Source organism: Solanum verrucosum, unplaced genomic scaffold (assembly GCF_900185275.1).
Source record: "Solanum verrucosum unplaced genomic scaffold, falcon-dt-bn FXZP01000268.1, whole genome shotgun sequence".
Classification (NCBI taxonomy): Eukaryota; Viridiplantae; Streptophyta; class Magnoliopsida; order Solanales; family Solanaceae; genus Solanum; species Solanum verrucosum.
Window position 1 is genome coordinate 2,342,374 of NW_026019957.1, and position 18,349 is coordinate 2,360,722.

Here is an 18,349-nt window from a genome sequence, read left to right on the forward strand (position 1 = left end):
TTCTTCATTTGCTTTGAAGAAGAGGTGCACGGATATGGAGGTGTTTGAAATGTTGGTTGTAGCACGAATTAGGAGATGTAAGGTAGGTCAAAACTGAATGGGGGGATTAGACGGGGCATGAACTTAGATTGGAAGGTTTAAAATTGTAGGATTAAGATAGAAGATTAGTAGATAATTGAGTGTTGTCGCACTTTATATGGGATAGGTCGGGGGTTAGCCTCCTCATCTCCTCTTATTATTATTCATCGAAGAATAAGAGTCAACTTAATAATAATAATAATAAGAGGAGAGGAGGAGGCTAACCCCCTACCTATCCCATATAAAGTGCGACAACATTCAATTATCTACTAATCTTCTATCCTAATTCTACACTTTTAAACCTTCCAATCTAAGTTAATGGCAAGATACTTTTCTTTTGAGTCGAAAGTGTACTGGAAATAACATCTCTATCCATAAAGGTAGGAATAAAATCTAAATATATTCTACCCTCACTCAAACCTCATTTGCAGGATTACATTGTACACAATTTTTTTTTTCTTCAGAGGGGGTTCATCGAGTGTTCGGTACCCGCAATCCCGCGTTAAAGTCCGATTAATCTAAATCGGCCCTAGGTAGGGCCTCATTGGGGTAGTCCTCCCTGTCAATTTTTTTTTCCTTATCCAAGGCTCAAATTCGAATCTCACCATTTACACCATCACATCATTCAATTTAGTGGCGTATACGATGTTGTTGTTAGTTCTTCATTTGCTTGCTATGTCGTATACAATATTTTTATACAACGAAATTTGATTAAAATTGAATAAAATGAGTCATTCTGAAAAAAAAAAATTACAATAGCATGAATTAATTTCTAAATAATAGAAATAATTTAACTAACCAAATAATTGATTTCCCAATTTTTTTATAAGTGAACTCTAATTAATTCTGACCATCAGGCAAATTGAATTATTATATAGTTTTCAAATTGAATTTATATATTTTACTTTTATAATTAATTGATATGTATACCAACTTAACAATTACATATCTATTTATTTTTAAAACAATAAATACAAATGATGAACCAATCTAACCTTCACCCAGAAACAAACTAAAAAGAGGAAGGAAAAGAAAGAGCAACCCTACCTATTAGTGTTTTTTTTTTTAATACGTATGATAAATCTTTACTGAATGTGACATTGGATTTATATAAAAAAAATTAATGTTATAAATTTTTGGTCTAGTAGGCTCTTTTTGATATATTATCTGATATTCGAAGTTTCACTAATTCAATTAACTTTTAAATTTGTATTGTGTATAAGATTCATTTAAGATGTAGTTGTTCCTTATAATTTGATACGAGTATTGCTATTTACAAGGATCAAAACCTAAATCTCTAATTAATAGTAAAAAAATCCCAATCATCCACTCTCGGTGAATGGCAAGTAATGAAAATTTTACATAATTTTAAACTCAATTGTCGAAAAAGTTCACGATAGGAATGTTATTATATATTTTGGCCAAAATCATTATGTAAACTCAATTGAATTTTACAAACTCCTTGGGATATTATTTCGATTTGACACAAAATTTTAATAAAATTTGTAATCTAAAACAAATAATAAATATCTATATAGTTATAAATAGAGTATAATAAACATTTCATCTTAATGAAGAACCAACCATGTTCTAAATTTTGAAATTTTGAAGATGTACATATGCACTGTTAATAGTGTTTATAACATCTATGTTTTATATGTTTCGTGTTAAAAATATTAAATTCAATTCAACTTCCATCTTCTATATCTTCTCATTTGAATAACAATTAATTTGACATTAATGAAGATAGGGATATATAGCAAACTGTTGCATTTTAGAATTTTGACTTAAATGCATATATTTGACTTGACTTTCACAAACATGATGAATCACGTTATGTTTTATGAATAAGTCATGTCCTATACTTTTGTAACTTTAATTTTTTGAGAAGTAAAAAGTGCATATATATGTATGACAGGTGAACAACCTTATGTCTAATTAATTAAGAGGCAATAGTTTTCAATAGCACAAGTTTGAATCATACTACTGATCAGTATTGACTTGACTTGATCATATAGTTGGGTATAAATTTGATGAATCACGATTCAAATTTATAGCACGTGCTATTCGATATGGCTAGCTCTCGTTTTGATCAATATTGACTTAGACTTTATCATATTGTTAGGTATAAATTTGACGAATCACAACTCAAATTCATAACACGTGTTATTCAATTTAATAGCTTTCGTCGACCAACTCTCCATCATAGGCATCGCATATACCTTCCTCTTAAAGGACTCACCATTCTCGTTGAGGTTTGCCCCGCCATTGTAATTATGGAATGCCAAACTCTGATATAATATTTATCGCGATCTAAGCCCGTGACATGTATTATCGCATTGGCTTTACAAATTTCATGGATTGACTTCTTGGACTACACCATCACCGAGTTCAAAAGTGCACGTTATGAACTTGTGTTATGTTTTGTAAAGCGTGTATCAGATAGATAAAGACTAAATTTGTTAAATTAACTATCTCCAAAATAACTGATAATACCATTAAAGGACAGATAGACCGTTTACTTACTGCTCTTCACTTTACTCCCCTATTCTGATGTAAATTTATCTAAAATGTCACATGCACCTTTCTTTAAAATCTTATCAACATAAATATCTATCGGTCTTTCTCTTTGATCCGTCCTCATCCGCCAATCCTTCACATATGAGGTTATAATTTGAACAACAATGTTACAATTCTGTATCACCATGACATCTCTATCTCCTAGTTGACTTTGATATATTCTTGTTAATAACTTATTTAAAAAATAAAATAAAATTGTACAACTACCTAGTGTCCAACTGCACATGTCATCACTTAATTATCACCAGTGGTCCAATGCAAATTAATTAATTTGACTTTTTGATGGATTAAATTGCTTAATAAAGTAGATGACTTTAATTCATGAAAAGTTTTTTTATTATATTTATGAATTTTGGAACACTTGTCTATTGTTCCCAGTGGCGGACCCAGGATTTTCATGAAGTGGGTTCAAGATATAAAAATATATCTAATATTATTTGTAATTTTTATGAGGCTAACAACATACATAGCTGACTATACTAAACAATGTTAATACATTTGAAAAAAATTTACATTGACTTATGAATGAGACGGTAAATAACAAGATGGACGAAAAAACTAGGCTTCAATATAAACTAAGAAAATAAAAGAATATTATGAATGATTTCTCTTCATTCAACATTTAACAAATAAAAACAAAATATTAAACAAAATAATTATAACCTTAATTTCAGAATCAAATATATAGAAATATACCTAATATTATTTGTAATTTTTTGTTGATTTTAGAATGATAAGAGATTTTTTAGTTGAAGAAATAAAAAATAACCACAATAATCATATATGTATATATAAAGACTAGAATCAAGAGCGAAAAAACATTCAACAAAGAAGAAGACAAAAGGGTTTTTAGAATTGAGAATAATAGGGATTAGTGCCTTTTTGGTTGAGTGTTTAAAAAAAAAAAATTAAAAACAAAAAGGACAAAAGTTGTTGACTATTGGACTTTTAATTGTAAAAGTAAAAAGTCGCTCTACTTTTTATAGTTTCTAAGTAACTAAAAGGACAAAAATTACACCTACATAGAAGACAAAAATGTGTGTGAACGTTTTATATATCAATAAAACGAATTTAAACTAAAATGTGGCAATGGGTATTCGATCCCAGGTTGGCTGGGAAAATTGAACCCCCTCAACCACTCAGCTAAGCTTCAGACTTGTGTTAATGTGTTCAAAATTTAATATATCCATATAAAATTTTAAAAATTAATTAAATATACATATATATACAATATTATTTTTCAACGAAGTGGGTTCATATGAACCCACTTGAACCACTGTAGGTCCGCCCCTGATTGTTCCTGCATTCATGTCCTCTTTTTTCTTCCCTTATTATCACGTGAAAATCTATCATATTTTCATTTTTCTATGAGATTTTTTTTAATAAATATTTATACGCATAGAATATTTACATTAAATTTTTTCTTAATTATCATGATTAAATGATTTATTAATCATAAATATCATACAATTGTACAAATATCTCATAATAATTTTAATTTTTATAAAATTATACCACATAAATTTATGCTCTTGAATCATTCCAATACTCTACTGATTATTTGATACAATTATTCAATAGGGATAAAGGTTTTCCTATTTTCTTGGGCATGTGTACTGAATTATTTCACTCATATCATGTCCCTATCTTGGAAATTGGGGCTAGAACATTCAGATAAGATTGTTACCTAGTATTCAGAGAAAAAAAATTCTATAAAAAAAGAGATTTTTTTAATTAAGTTTTTACAAAATATAAAATCAGAATAGTAATGTAGTTAGAGAGAAGTATTAAAAACACTTCTGACTTTGGCTCAAATTATTAGTTTTATCTTCAAACTATTGACAGTTTTAAAAACACACATCTACTTGACTTATTAAACTTAGATACACCCCCGATCTTCCACATGACATAGTAAGTGATCAAACTCTTGTAGGAGATTGGAGCCTTAATAAATAGCCAAAAGAAGTATTGAAAATACCCCTGAACTTGACGAGAATTTAGATGTATATTTCACTCATGTTGTAAGATCGGAAGTGTATTTAAGTTAAGTTAGTCAAGTAAAAGGGTGTTTTTAAGGTTGTCAATAATTCGGTGATGAAACTTATAATAATTCACGCTAGAAATTTTTTCAATACTTCTCTCTTATTAAATTTAGGGCTTTTTTTTTGGGTGGGGGGGGGGGGGGGGGGATGACATAGTGTGACTAACAAAAATTTAAATGACTCAATTTTGAACTATATGTCCCTAAATATATTTTACCCCTAAATCTAAAAGAACATTCTCTTTATGGGTCTTAGTTGGTTAGGCCCATTGCATAGCATAACCTTAAGAACTTGGGCTGCAGCCCAAGAAGCTAACTCATGAGCCTATACATATTACTGAAATAACACACACTCATACTAGGTGAAATTTTCACTAATTGATTCTTTTTGGGTAACTGTTTAGTAAATTATTCTTTTTAATATTTTATCGTAAATTGTGGACATTTATTCAGGTCTAAAGATCATTTTTAAGCAAACTAAAATGTTTGAGAAAACATTAAATTATGGTGTAAAACTTTACAAGTTATTGCTAATGTTAAACAATGTTTTGTCCATAATGTTGAGCAATTGAGCAAATATTTGCACAATGTTTGTGTAAATTAGCCTCACACCACCTTTCAACTTCTCTTCTTTCTTGCCTATGGTTAAAAACATATAAACTCTAGACTAAAGCCCTACTTTACCACATAGAAGGCAACACTCAATTACCTACTAATTCTATAATCTAATACTCGATCTATACACGTTGCCCTATTTAGAGACTCCCCCCCCCCCCCCTCCCCCCCTCAAAAAAAAATTGGGGGTAGGAAAGGAGAAATGAGAAGGAGATTACAAGGTGGGGAATCGAACTTTCACCAATAGGGTGAAACTTCAGGTAGCCAATCAACTAAGCTATTAAGATTCACCATATTTTGGGGTGGACTTATCATGATAACATCCTTAATTTTCTATTTTTAATTTAACTCTTTTTTTTATTAGACAAAAAAAAAAGGACAGATGCCAGCCTGTATGGTAATCATGTTATAGTAGTAGGTGAAAATTCCCATGCTCCACATATAATTGCTTCTCTCTATATATAATATAAAAAAACAAGTAAATTAATTAAAACACCAACTTCTACTTTGGCAATTACAGTATGTACAATAAAATACAGCCTTTCATAAACTTAAATAATTGTCAATTTACCCTTTAATTAAGACCAACTTGAATTCCTTTTGATAAATACTAAAAAAATAACAATAATATATTCAATATAATTTTATAAATGAAGTATGAAGAGCATGATATGTATACAAACGTCATCTCAATCTTATGAAGGCAGATAGATTGTTTATGATAGATCCTCAGTTTAATACTACAACAAAAATAACTTTCAGCAGCAATAAATAAACATAATAATATAGAGTGCTAAAGTTTTTACCAGCATTAGTTAAGTGCCATTAGATCCAATGTCGCTAAAGGCTTTAGGGACATATACAAAGATTGCTAATTGCCGCTAAAAATACATATTTAGTGGTAATTGAGCTATTGCCGTTGATTAATTGCCACTTCTCAATTACCACTAAAGATCATTTTTGATGTAATGTAAGTATAACATTTCAGAACAAATTTGAAAAGAAAATATAATAGTGAAGAAGTCATGTTGATGATAATGAATAAAAAAAATAATAATAACGATAAATAATATGATACTTGGAGTTAAAAAAAAGCAAATGATTATATAATATTGCGATAACCATGCTCCACATTTATATAATTGCTTCTCTATTTAAACAAAAAAAAAAACACAAGAAAACTAATTAAAGCACCAACTCTCTACTTTGGCAACTACATTATGTACAATATAAAACAACTTTTGATAATAATTATCATCTTGTCTTTTACCTCTACCAACTTTAATTCCTTTTTTAATATATAAATTTAGAAATTAATAATAAAGCTACATTTCACATGTATAAATACTTATGTAATTTCCTCTTTTCTTCTTCACTAATCTACACAAAGCTTCTTCATATATATTTTTTCTCAATATTGTTTGGAATTTTTGTTTTCTAGAGAAAATGAAGACTTCATTTACTGTTTTGTTCCTTGTTGTTATACTCTTTAGCTCCTCTTTCATTGAAAATGCAGCAATGGCTACTTCAAGTAAGACTCTTTTTCCACTATTTCTTTAAAAAAAAAAAATTGCAAATAATATTTTTCAATTTTCACATATATGCTTTGTATTCTTCTTATATACTACTCAATTTATATGATTTACTTTCCTTATTTGTCAGTTTTTTTTAAAAATACATGTCTATATTCAGTACTTAATAATTTAACTTTAAAATGTTCATTTTAACCTTAATGAAATGATTTTATAGTCACACAAATATCTATGACTTATTTTTAACCACAAGTTTCAAAAGTCAATTTATTCTTAAACTACGTATACTCAACTCAAACTACATCACATAAATTAAACAGAGAGAGTAAGATTTTTTTTTTGTGGTCAATAATAGGTTATTGTGACCAAAAGTGCAGTGCAAGATGTTGGAAGGCAGGACTAAAGAAACGTTGTTTGAAGTATTGTGGAATATGTTGTGTTGCATGCAATTGTGTTCCTTCTGGCACATATGGAAACAAGTCTGAATGTCCTTGTTATAGAGACAAGTTGAACTCTAAGGGAAAACCTAAATGTCCTTAAATATTAAAGAGCTAATAAACTTTCTCTTTTTAAAAAAATAAAGAGTTTATGTTTCATACGACGTTAATGTAAAAAGATATTTATATCATCAGGTCACTCAAATAATGATATCTATGGATCAAATAACACTTGGTGTGACCTGATAGTGTGAAAAATCTTTATAATTTGAACTCAGAAAATAAACTTGTTTTATTTTACTTTTAAGTTCTTTAATTTGTCTTTGTATTTAATTGGTTCTTTGCAATAAAATACTAGAAAGAGTGGGTGTATTTATGTGTATCTTAGTTCAAACATGGTTGTAATTGTGTTTCATAGTGAAAAAAAAGAGAGAGAAAATCTCTATGTTGCTTACAATTTCTCTTGGTATTTGTATTAGTGGATAACATCTTGATGCAATATGTTTGTATGAGATTTAGGTGTTGTAGGATGATTGAGGTTCCATCACCCTTAATTAGAGGTCTCAAATTCAAGCTTTTTGGAATGAAAAAACTCTTGTTGGGAGCGCTGGTCGTCTCCAAAAATGGACCCTGCAATGAGCGAATCCGAATTTACTCAGACCCCAATACAAATACTAAACACCAAGTGAAAAATAAAAATTTTAAAAAATGAGTTTGAACCTTGGATTTTACCTTGACAAAAGTCTTATTAATTTATATACAAACTTAGGTATAATGAAGCGACCATCCAAACTATGGGAAATGTTGTGATCACACCAAATAAATTGTTACACAAATTAAAATAACATTTTTCATAGCTATATAATAACGATTCAACAATACGATACAACAAAATATAAGTATGTAACATTCAGAACAATATTGTATTATTTAAAATATCAATACGATACGATACAATAGGTAACAATTCATCATCCTCAATCCATTAGCAATAATTTCCCATTTAATTCATCTTCTTAGCCTTAAGTACTTGAAGCACATTTTGTGCAGTGCAATATGAAATTGCTTGAACAGTGACCATAGGGTTCACACCAAGGGCAGTTGGAAAAACACTTGTGTCACCAATAAACAAATCTTCAACTTCCCATGTTTCTCCTTTTGGATTTACAACTGATATTTTTGGATCAATTCCCATTCTACAACTTCCCATTTGATGTGCTGAACATATAGGTGTTGAGAGATTTTTAAATCCTCTTGAACTTTCTTCTTTCACAAAACTCTCAAATTCATCAACACTTGATTCTTTCACTTTCAATTTCTTTCCTTTTACATTGTGAGTTCCAATTTCTTCTGCTCCAGCAGCTGCCAAGATTCTTAATAGCTTCTCTATACCGACCTACATCAGTGGCGAAGTCAGAAATTTCATCAAGAGGTATTTAAGGGTAATATTTGACCTATATATAGTACACGGTAGAGGTTTCTCACGAAGAGTGTTCAACTGATCACCCTTCGACATACATATTAGTTATGCCCCTTGCCTTCATGTTAGAACTAAAATATCTAGAATAATTTGCACAACTAGAGTTTGGGGAGGGTAAGGTGGACGATGCAGACCTTATTCCACTACATAAAAAATGATCATTAGAGGGAATTAATTCTTAATTGCCGCTTTTTAGCGGCAATTAGCACTCTTTGTATATGTCCCTAAAGCCTTTAGCGACATTGGTTCTAATGACACTTAACTAATGCCGGTAAAATCTTTAGTATTCTTTATTAATGTCAATATTTATTGCCGCTAAAAGTAGTTTTTGTTGTAGTGTTCCTACCTTTGTGGGGGTAGAGAGGTTGTTTAAGATAGACGACCCTTGGCTCTAGAAAATCATGAAAGAGTAAAAAGTTCTGATGAAAATATTGAAGAAAGAAAATACTATACAAATATTAAGGATAAGAACATAAAAAAGATAAAATTAGAGTATAAGATAATGCTAGTATAATAGGATAATCAGAGTAAAAGAAATAACATTAGTAATGAAATAGAAGAATAAGATAATGCTAGCATAATACTACTAGTAATTAACTATCCATACCTTAAGATTTTGTTCATCAATTTGATCCAATTTGTATGATATTGAATTCGATGAAATTGCTTCTCCTGATCCCTTATCTCTTGCCAAAGCAAATATATGTGCAGTTCTTGAATATTTGCACATTCTCATCTTGATATCAAGGCCTGAAATCCATGGCATTACTACTGAGAACATGCCAGGGTGCAATGCTGGTGTTTGTATAACCACACCGTATCCCGATTCCTCGAAATTCGCGACAACTTTAGACATTACTGACATTATTCCCCCTTCATAGCTCTTTTTCTTTGACTCAGGCCAATTCTTTACGTTGTCATCACTATCTGGAAAGTGTCCCCACGCAAATACAACCGGATGGACATGTAGGTTTTTACCAATATTTGGATTTTTTAAACCACTTCTCTTGAGCAATGAAGGGGTACTAAGTGCACCACATGCTACAATTGTGACTTTGGATTTCACCATGAAAATTTCTTTCACCCCTTCATGTTGAAATTCACAAGCAACTCCAATAGCTTTACTTTTGTTGTAATTATTTTTGTGTTCATGAATTACCTCTAGAGCTTCACATTCTTGAATTATTGCACCATTGCCTGATTTCACTAAATCAACTAGCCATGTCTCATTTGTCCCTTTTTTACTACCATCTTTACATCCCATGCTACACCAACCACAATTATGATTTGACGGTGCATTTCTTGGTATATTTTCCACATGGTACCCTAATTCTTCACACCCTTTTCTCAAAATCATGTTTTGAAACCCTTCTTCATCAATCTTATCTTGAACTCCCATTTTTTCGCGAATGGTTTCTAATGCCTCCTTGTAGAATTCACTTTGGAACATTTCCAATTCATAGATATCACACCATTCTTTTAGAACGTGTGATGGGGTGTCAATTGAGGCGGACCAATTTATCGTTGAGCCACCACCAACGGTGGAACCGGCTAGGAGAAAAACTTCCATGTCTTTGGTCATCATTAGTCCTTTTCCAAGGAACATTTGATCCAATGAAGGTCCTTCAAGAAGGGAAAGATTTGTTCTAGCTAGGTAACTTCCTTTTTCTAAAACAAGTACTTTGTGTCCCGCGTTTGCAAGAACACCAGCTATAACTCCACCCCCAGAGCCCGAACCAACTACCACTGCATCACATTCTATGATGAAAGAAGGACAATTTGATGATGAATTTGGTTTTGAGACATGAAACCCTAGTTTTTGGAGCTTATTGAATAGGGCATTTTGTGGTTGTTTTAGGGTAATGATTCCCTTGTAAAGTGGTCCATATAAATGTTCGTCTCGTTTGTCTGAAAATTCTTCGTGTTTGCTTTGCTTACTATTCATTTTTTCATGTTTTTGTTTCTTGAAATCCGGGTCTTGTCCACAATAGCCTAGTGCTTTCCATGATGGGTTCTGGCCTTTCTCATCCACCTGAAAAACTCACCAAGAAAGGATAAGATATAAAAGGATAAGATATAACAATGTGATTAACTACTGCATATACTGAATTTTTAAACTATCAAAATATATTTAAGATAATTATAGATAAGTTTTCATGAAAAATAAAATTAGTAAACTAGAAAATAAGACGGATTTCCCCCTACGACAATTAACTAATAGCATAAAAGAATATTCTCTATACTGATTATATTCTAATTTATATAATGTAATTTAATTCGATACGAAATTTACAAAGTAAATAAAGACTTTTAGAACTTACGAGTAAGATAAAATGAGAAGTTTAAAACTTAAAATTAATTTAAAATGTAGAAATATATCGTTACTTATTTTAACGGACTAATAAGGAAACAATATCACACTTAGTTCCAAAGCCTCAAGCTAATCCATCTTTGATTTGCTTATGATGTATTTATGTTTTGCAAAGGGGAATTTCAATCTATCTTGATAATGCTAAGGGCATTGAAAAGTTTCTCTAATGTATTTGGGTTGGAAACAAATGCAGCACAAAATCAAATATCTATGGAGTAAATATAACGAGTTAATATGTAAATGATGTTTGTGAGTTAACTCGGTATCAAAAAAGGGCTCTACTTTTTAGGTACTTAAGAGTATGCTGCTTTGATGGTAAACTCCTTTAGTCCTTTGAAGCTCAGTTAGTAGATCCACATTTGACAAACAAGTTCTGCACTCTGGCAAGGTATAGGATAACTCATCCAATTGGGATCGTAGATTGGACATCGTCAGGTCAAATGGTGTTTGTTGATTGTAAGAAATTCTTCAGTAAAACTACTATTAATTTTATGTACTTGTATCATTATATAGATTTTGAGATGCCATTCATTTTTATTATATTAATTTATGATTATGTCCGGTTATATCTTACATACTCAGTACATTCCATATACTGACTGCATACATTTCTCTTCGCTACATTTTTTTATGATGTAGATTTAGATATTCACACTTGGCCTTGTGGCTAGACAGGTTGCAACATTCCAATCAAATGTTGTTAAGGCCTCATCATTCGAGGACTTTATGGAGTAGCTAATAGTTAGATATTTCATTAGAGATAATATTTATTTTAAGGTAGTTCGGTGTTGTTAAATTAGGTCTTAGACCTCACTCACACCCCAAAAGCTAGCTCAAAGGGAGGAGGATTGTCCAAGCTAGTGTTTTAAAAAAACTCTTCTGGGACTCACCCTGGGGCAGGGCTCTAACAAAATGCCCCGAGACTCAAGTGTGGGAATTAGTTCTGCAAGACTTACGCCCGAAGCGCCCGACTGTACGCCCTAAGCACGGCCAACACCCAACGCTCGAGACTCGCCTAACAGATCTTACACAAATTATGCATTAAAATTTTTAATTAACATTGTTGACCCTCGTAATTCTTGAATAAATGAATGATACATAATAATTTTTTAATCTATAGAGATAAGAAGATTGAGAGCAACTCAAACAACAAGTGTAGTATCGCATCTTTACTATTTGGTAACACTATAAAGGTGATTATATATTACGTAACAATTCTTTTAAAAATACGTAGCGAAATTTTACTTTTTCACTTATCATTGGTATTCATGGTTTTGTCATATGTCACAAAATTATCATATTTTATTTAGCTATTTGAAAGTAATTTTATTTTTATTCATGAAGGAGTGATGTTTTTACTATAATACTAGTAAGTTCATTGACTATTTTCTTTTAGGGGGGTAAATTGTATAGTATGATAAAAAAAATTCTAGAAACAATGATTCTTTTATTACTAGGAAGTTAAGATATTAGATTATTTATACTTGTATAGTCATGTTAGAAGTTTTATTTTCTATGAGTTTCCTTAATCATGTTTGTAATTATTTCAAACTATTGATGTATTTTTATAATTTTGTGTTATTAGATTATTATACTATATTGTAAATTAAAAATTTAAAGATCCATAAGGCTTACACCCCACGTCTCGAGGCTTACACCTCTTCCTATACTAAGTAAAACGCCCGCCTCATGCCCCCGCCGTTTAAAACACTGTTCCAAGCATTATAAGGAGTCCACCCATCTCATTAACCACCAATGTGAGACTTTTTGCTTTAACATCCCACCTCACGCCTAGTGCTTAGCATCTACGTGGGTAATTTTTGACCCACTTCACGCCCACTGCTTAGCATCTGGTGCGTGGGCAATTTTTGATTATTTTGGGCCCCAACATTGGTTGAGATGGGCTCAACTCTGATACCATGTTAAATTAGGTTTTATGCCTAACTCACACCCCAAAACTAGCTCAAAGGGAGGAGGATTGTCCAAGCCTTATAAGGAGTCTACAATCTCATTAACCACCAATGTGAGACTTTTTGCTTTAACACGTGTGATGTCCTAGCAAACTCTTTTCTATATTCCAGTTAGTAGAGACTTATATTCATACATAAATTGTTCAGTCTTGTGGATCTTCTGATTATTTTACTTTAGCTTATATTAAGTATATGTTTCAGATAAATGAATTTTAGTTTCCACTTGCATTTTATAAAATGTCATATCAGTTCATTAGCAGCATGCCAATATCAAAGGTCCGTTTGAAGTCATTTGTGATCTTGAGTACCGATCACACCTAGGATATAGACTCATATCGTAATAAAAAATCATTGAATGTGTAATATGAAATGAAGTAGCGGTAGCAAAATACGTGTGGAACTTTGCTCAAAAGGTTGATAATTGTTGTTAATATTGAAAAAAATCATTGATTGTTGTTGGTATTGAAAAAAGACCTATCATATAAGGGATAAATTTTGTTTGTGAATAATCATAAATTTATAATTATTAATCATATTAATCATATCAATCACCACATAATTATGTCATATGTTAAATTTGTAATGCTTCCTTATATTTGACAGTAATATAATTCTATAAATAGTGATATAACATATACTGTTTACATTAAAGAATAGAAAATATACACTTTCATTAATTAAAAATAAATATTATGTCAAGACATAGTATCATAAAGACAAAAATAATATTTACCACTAACTTAGGGACTACAAATACTATTTTCCATTTATAAAAAGAAAAGTCTGTAGATCATATATTCCTCATTGTAGCACCGAACTTGGAGGAATATCATAACTATCATTCGATAATAATATATTTAGTGTACTTCTATAGGTGAGATTTGAAAATAATGATATACACACGGCATATCTCTATTTTATAAATATCAAAACACTATTCCTAATAAACCTACGGATCTAGAAAAGCATGTCAAAAGAGTAAGTATATAAAATAACTATAATAGTAAAAGTCATACTGAAAATAATAAAAAATAATAATAGCAATGATAAATAATATTATAAAACTATCCTTAGGACCAAAGATAATAATAATCATAACTACCCTCAAGTGTAGGATACAGAAATAACAGAAAAGGGGACCAAAGAATGTCAAATGCACCTCATGACAGAACAAAGTGAGTTGGCAACTTTAATTTAAAGGAAGGAAAACAAAATATTATTTTTCATAACTAATTTCAGATCTACTTACCCACAAATGTACTGCCTAGGCAGTACATTATATTTTAAAATTTTAATAAACATGTACATTAATTTATATACCCTCAAGAAGTTGTACCTCTTGTAACTACTAGGCTTGAGAAATAGCCACGTTGAACTTTGTAGCAAATATAACCGTACAAGTACATTTCTATATATATATATATTTATTATTGGTGTAACTACCTGTAATAAGAGCCTAGATACATGTCTGATTACAAGTTAACGTTAACTTAATAGCTTTTATTCATCAATTTAAGACTTAGTCGGACAGTTATTATCAAAAAACAAAAAAGAAGATTGTGGTCAATATCGGATTCAGAATTTTCATTAAAGGGGTTCGAAGAAAAAAGACAATGTCTAAGATTTGAACTTGGAACCCCAAGGTGAGGTTTGAACACTACCACTAAATCAACGTCTAATCTTACATTTAGGAGGTTCAAAATCAATATGTAGACATCAATTATTTTTAAAAAATATATCTTATACATACAATGTATTTTTTTATCAAGGGAGTTTGATCCCCTCAACTACCTCTAGGTCCGCCCCTGATAATGGCAGAGTACTTCTTTTGTTGTTTAATTTGATTTTCAAATTTCTTTAGGAGTACTCTAATTTAAAGTTATGTAAATGCTTACAATTTGATTTCTACTTTTTGAAGGAGGTAGATATGCTTCCCTAGCCATTTTGTTACCCCCTCCGTTCAATAATAGTCGTTCACTATATTATTTTGGAATATTCAATAATACTTGTTCACTTTATAAAATCAATGGATAATTTATAGTTAATTTATAATTTATCCTTATTATTAATTATAGTCATTTCTCTATTACATTTTTCAAGATATTGTATTTATTATATTCAAAAGGTAATATAGTAAATTACCCTTCTATTTATAATTTCTTAAGAAGTGTAGAAAGTTAATAGTGGACGTATTAATTAATGAGGAAGAAAGTGAGGGACCATGCATGTGGAAAGGATGTCATAAAACTCTATTTAATGTGTTGGTGTACAATGAATGCACTTTTAGTGGCGAATAGGCACCAAAAAAAAGGGAAAAAAGAAACTAAGTGACAATCGACCTCAAATCTTTTAGGTAAAAAAATCAATATTAATTCGCCCCTAACTACCAACAATATTAAATGTATGTATTTTTCATGTGTGTCATATAGCTCATATCTATAAGTTAAACTGAAATGATTTTTAAGTCAAAAAATAAAAAATGGCGGGATATCTATTTTTGGTTTTTGACTTATTTTAAGTTATTTTAAACTTATTTTAAGTCATTTTTACCTTGCCAAACACTTCCTAACTTATTTTAAGTCATTTTTTTTATATTTACCAAACACTCCAGAAATCAAAAACCGACTTAAAAGTTTAAACCAATCCAAACACCCTCTAAGAGAGTGTATTTGATTAAAACACTTATTTTGAAATGAAGAAATTTGATGAAATTGAATGGCTTATTCATTTTTTTCATAACAGTTTTGTTAACCTTATTAATTGTGAATGACGAATGAATGGATAAATAAGACAAAAAAGATATTCCATAAAAGGAAAGAAATGGGCAAAACCAAAAAGGAAAAATATATATATTAAATGCAATTTGAAGCCACCTTCAAGGTGGTTGGTGCAAGTGGTACGTTCACCATTAAAGCACAAACAGAACTATAATAGATTTTTGTCGTTCAATTTTTTTTTCTTAAATTCAACGAATAGAAAGAGTTTAGTATATTGAACTGTCTTTTACCTAAATGAGTTTACCTTATATTTAAAGGTAGTGTAAGAGAATTTTTATACTATAAAAGATAACTATACTTATAATTAAAGATTTCAACTTTTATATACTAACAAGGTAAAAAAATACTTTCACTATCAGATCACTTAAAAAGAACACTAACTATAACCATATAACGGTTCAATCTGCAAGTGATATTATCCGCTTTGGACTTAGGCCCACACGGCTTTAAATCGTGTTCCTAGTTGATAAGACCTACTTACTTATATACCCAACATATCTCATGTGCTTTGGACTTAGGCCCACACGGCTTTAAAACGTCCTTGCTGAGGTTTATCCCCATCGCATAGAGTTTGCCTAGATTCAGCACTGAGGTTTACCCCCATTATATTGGGATTTTCCTAAACTCACTTGAACTCCGGCCATGCCCCCGACAACACATAAATTTAGACATTTATATTGTCAGTGCAGATAACTAAAATCGTACCTGAGTGAAGAATACAAGGAGAGTTAGAACTTTCAAGGCAACAAACAGAAGTTTGATGAGTTTGAAGTTGCTGCATGACCATGATTGAACTATTTCTTCCCTCTTGTTTGGTGTAACTCTAGAGAAGTTTTGCAAATATGGGAATTGGCTTGACAAGCTTGCCTTGCCACAAAGTATGAAAGTTCCTATCCTTGTTGATAGTAACCATAGAGCTAATTTGCATAAGTTTAGCTTAGGGTGTTGTATTCTTTCACTTACCATCCATGCAAGCTACAAATTATAATAAAAAAGCAATTTAAAAAGATTTGTATGGGAATTAGAAACATATATGGGAAAATTGTACCCAATAAAGGATGATAACAAGGAGATTAAAAAAAGGATGTGACACTAGGGATCAATAAATCAATTCTTGAAGAGGTTAATTATTTTAATTATCCTACTTGATCATTATAATTTTTTGAGTTCATCGATTAAAATCATGTAGCTCCGCCCTTTGTGTGTCAAATAATTTACTTTTCCTATGAATATATTTGGCTCAAAAAGGGTGGTCAAGTTAAATTACACTTCAAAAATGTCCGGAGAGCTATAAGGTCTTCGTAAGGTATAAGTGTGTAGCTGGAAATCTGATTATTATGCCTTTTTTCCAACCAAAAAAATGAAACAATATGAGTGTTGTAAAACAAGTTAATTTTGTTTCTTCTCTTCCCTATACTTTAATTCCCCAACCCCACCCCACCCCACCAAAGAAAATAAAAAGGAAATTTGAGAAGTCTTACATGTTGAGGAGTTCCATTCATGGAAGCAGAAGTGTGAAGGAATTTGATGACAGAATCATCCATATTTTCTTGATGAAGAGAATTAGTATCAATGGATGGCAAGAAAGTGTCACAAATAGCACTAAGTGAATCCATTTGACTAATAGAAAGTGAGCCAAAGTGTCCATTTTTTGCAACATCCTTCCCTTTCTCCATATTTCCACCATTTTGATAAGCCATATTCTATAGTTTTATTTTTCTTCTATTTTATTTGATAAGAAAAATTATGTGAATTTATGAATGAAAAAGAGTATACCTAGCCTCAATTATCACCACGAGAATGGGCACCATATATAGGGAGAGGGTGTTATTTCTTGTGTTCTAGATAATATCGACGTACCATATAGTGGTCCATGTAGAAAAATTGGTTTCTTAAAGAATTGGTACAAGTAAATCTTGATCTCCTTTATAAAACTTCTTTATTAGATATATCAAAATTATCGTTAACACACACTTTTATAAGCTAAAAACAATGATAATTGGAAGCGGGATCTGAAAAGGATGATGTGTACGCAGTCGTAACCTCATTTTGTGAAGGTGTAGGTTGTTTACGATAGATTCTTCGCTTAAGTAAGACTTATCAAAATCAGTAAGAAAAGAAAACGTTGTAGTAAAAAAACTATGTAAAAAATAACGGAGAAAGGGACTATAGCAATAACAAATAATATGACAACCAAAGAAAAGGAAACAACAAGTAATAAAAAAAGATATATAGCTAACTAATTACAATTAATTAATGTGTATTTTCACCTATTTCGGATTCGCGCCCTGCAGGGCCCATTCGGGGGGAAGCGCTCCTTACCAAGGATTTTTCCATACCCAGATCTCAGGGCTCAACCAAGACCTCTGGTTAAGGAAAGAATATCCCTATCTGCTGCATCACATCTTTTGGTGGTGTGTATTTTCACCTAATTAATGTGATGAAAGAGGTGATTAGTGATGATAATT

The 18,349-nt window shown here is 30.9% G+C and overlaps 2 protein-coding genes across 2 annotated transcripts; one reads left to right on the top strand and one right to left on the bottom strand.

Moving 5' to 3' along the window:
* Positions 1–6,760: 6,760 nt before the first annotated feature.
* On the top strand, positions 6,761–7,386 carry LOC125814697 (peamaclein-like). Its single transcript, XM_049494169.1, has 2 exons — positions 6,761–6,845; positions 7,202–7,386. Exons 1-2 carry the CDS (start codon positions 6,761–6,763, stop codon positions 7,384–7,386), a joined length of 270 nt encoding a protein of 89 aa, XP_049350126.1.
* Positions 7,387–8,282: 896 nt separating this feature from the next.
* Positions 8,283–17,791, bottom strand: LOC125814643 (long-chain-alcohol oxidase FAO4A-like). Its single transcript, XM_049494114.1, has 4 exons — positions 17,363–17,791; positions 16,587–16,856; positions 9,371–10,795; positions 8,283–8,679 (listed from the first exon to the last, which is right to left on the bottom strand). Exons 1-4 carry the CDS (start codon positions 17,579–17,581, stop codon positions 8,287–8,289), a joined length of 2,307 nt encoding a protein of 768 aa, XP_049350071.1. The 5' UTR covers positions 17,582–17,791; the 3' UTR covers positions 8,283–8,286.
* Between the last annotated feature and the right edge of the window lie 558 nt (positions 17,792–18,349).

Bases quoted from the DNA above. Each gene is read 5' to 3' on its own strand.
- LOC125814643 (XM_049494114.1), bottom strand. From the start codon at position 17,581: ATGGCTTATCAAAATGGTGGAAATATGGAGAAAGGGAAGGATGTTGCA. The intron at 10,796-16,586 runs GTACGATTTTAG...TGAGTTTTTCAG, and splicing joins TCCTTGTATTCTTCACTCAG to GTGGATGAGAAAGGCCAGAA. The intron at 8,680-9,370 runs GTATGGATAGTT...CCACTGATGTAG, and splicing joins TTGATGAACAAAATCTTAAG to GTCGGTATAGAGAAGCTATT.
- LOC125814697 (XM_049494169.1), top strand. From the start codon at position 6,761: ATGAAGACTTCATTTACTGTTTTGTTCCTTGTTGTTATACTCTTTAGC. The intron at 6,846-7,201 runs GTAAGACTCTTT...GGTCAATAATAG, and splicing joins TGCAGCAATGGCTACTTCAA to GTTATTGTGACCAAAAGTGC.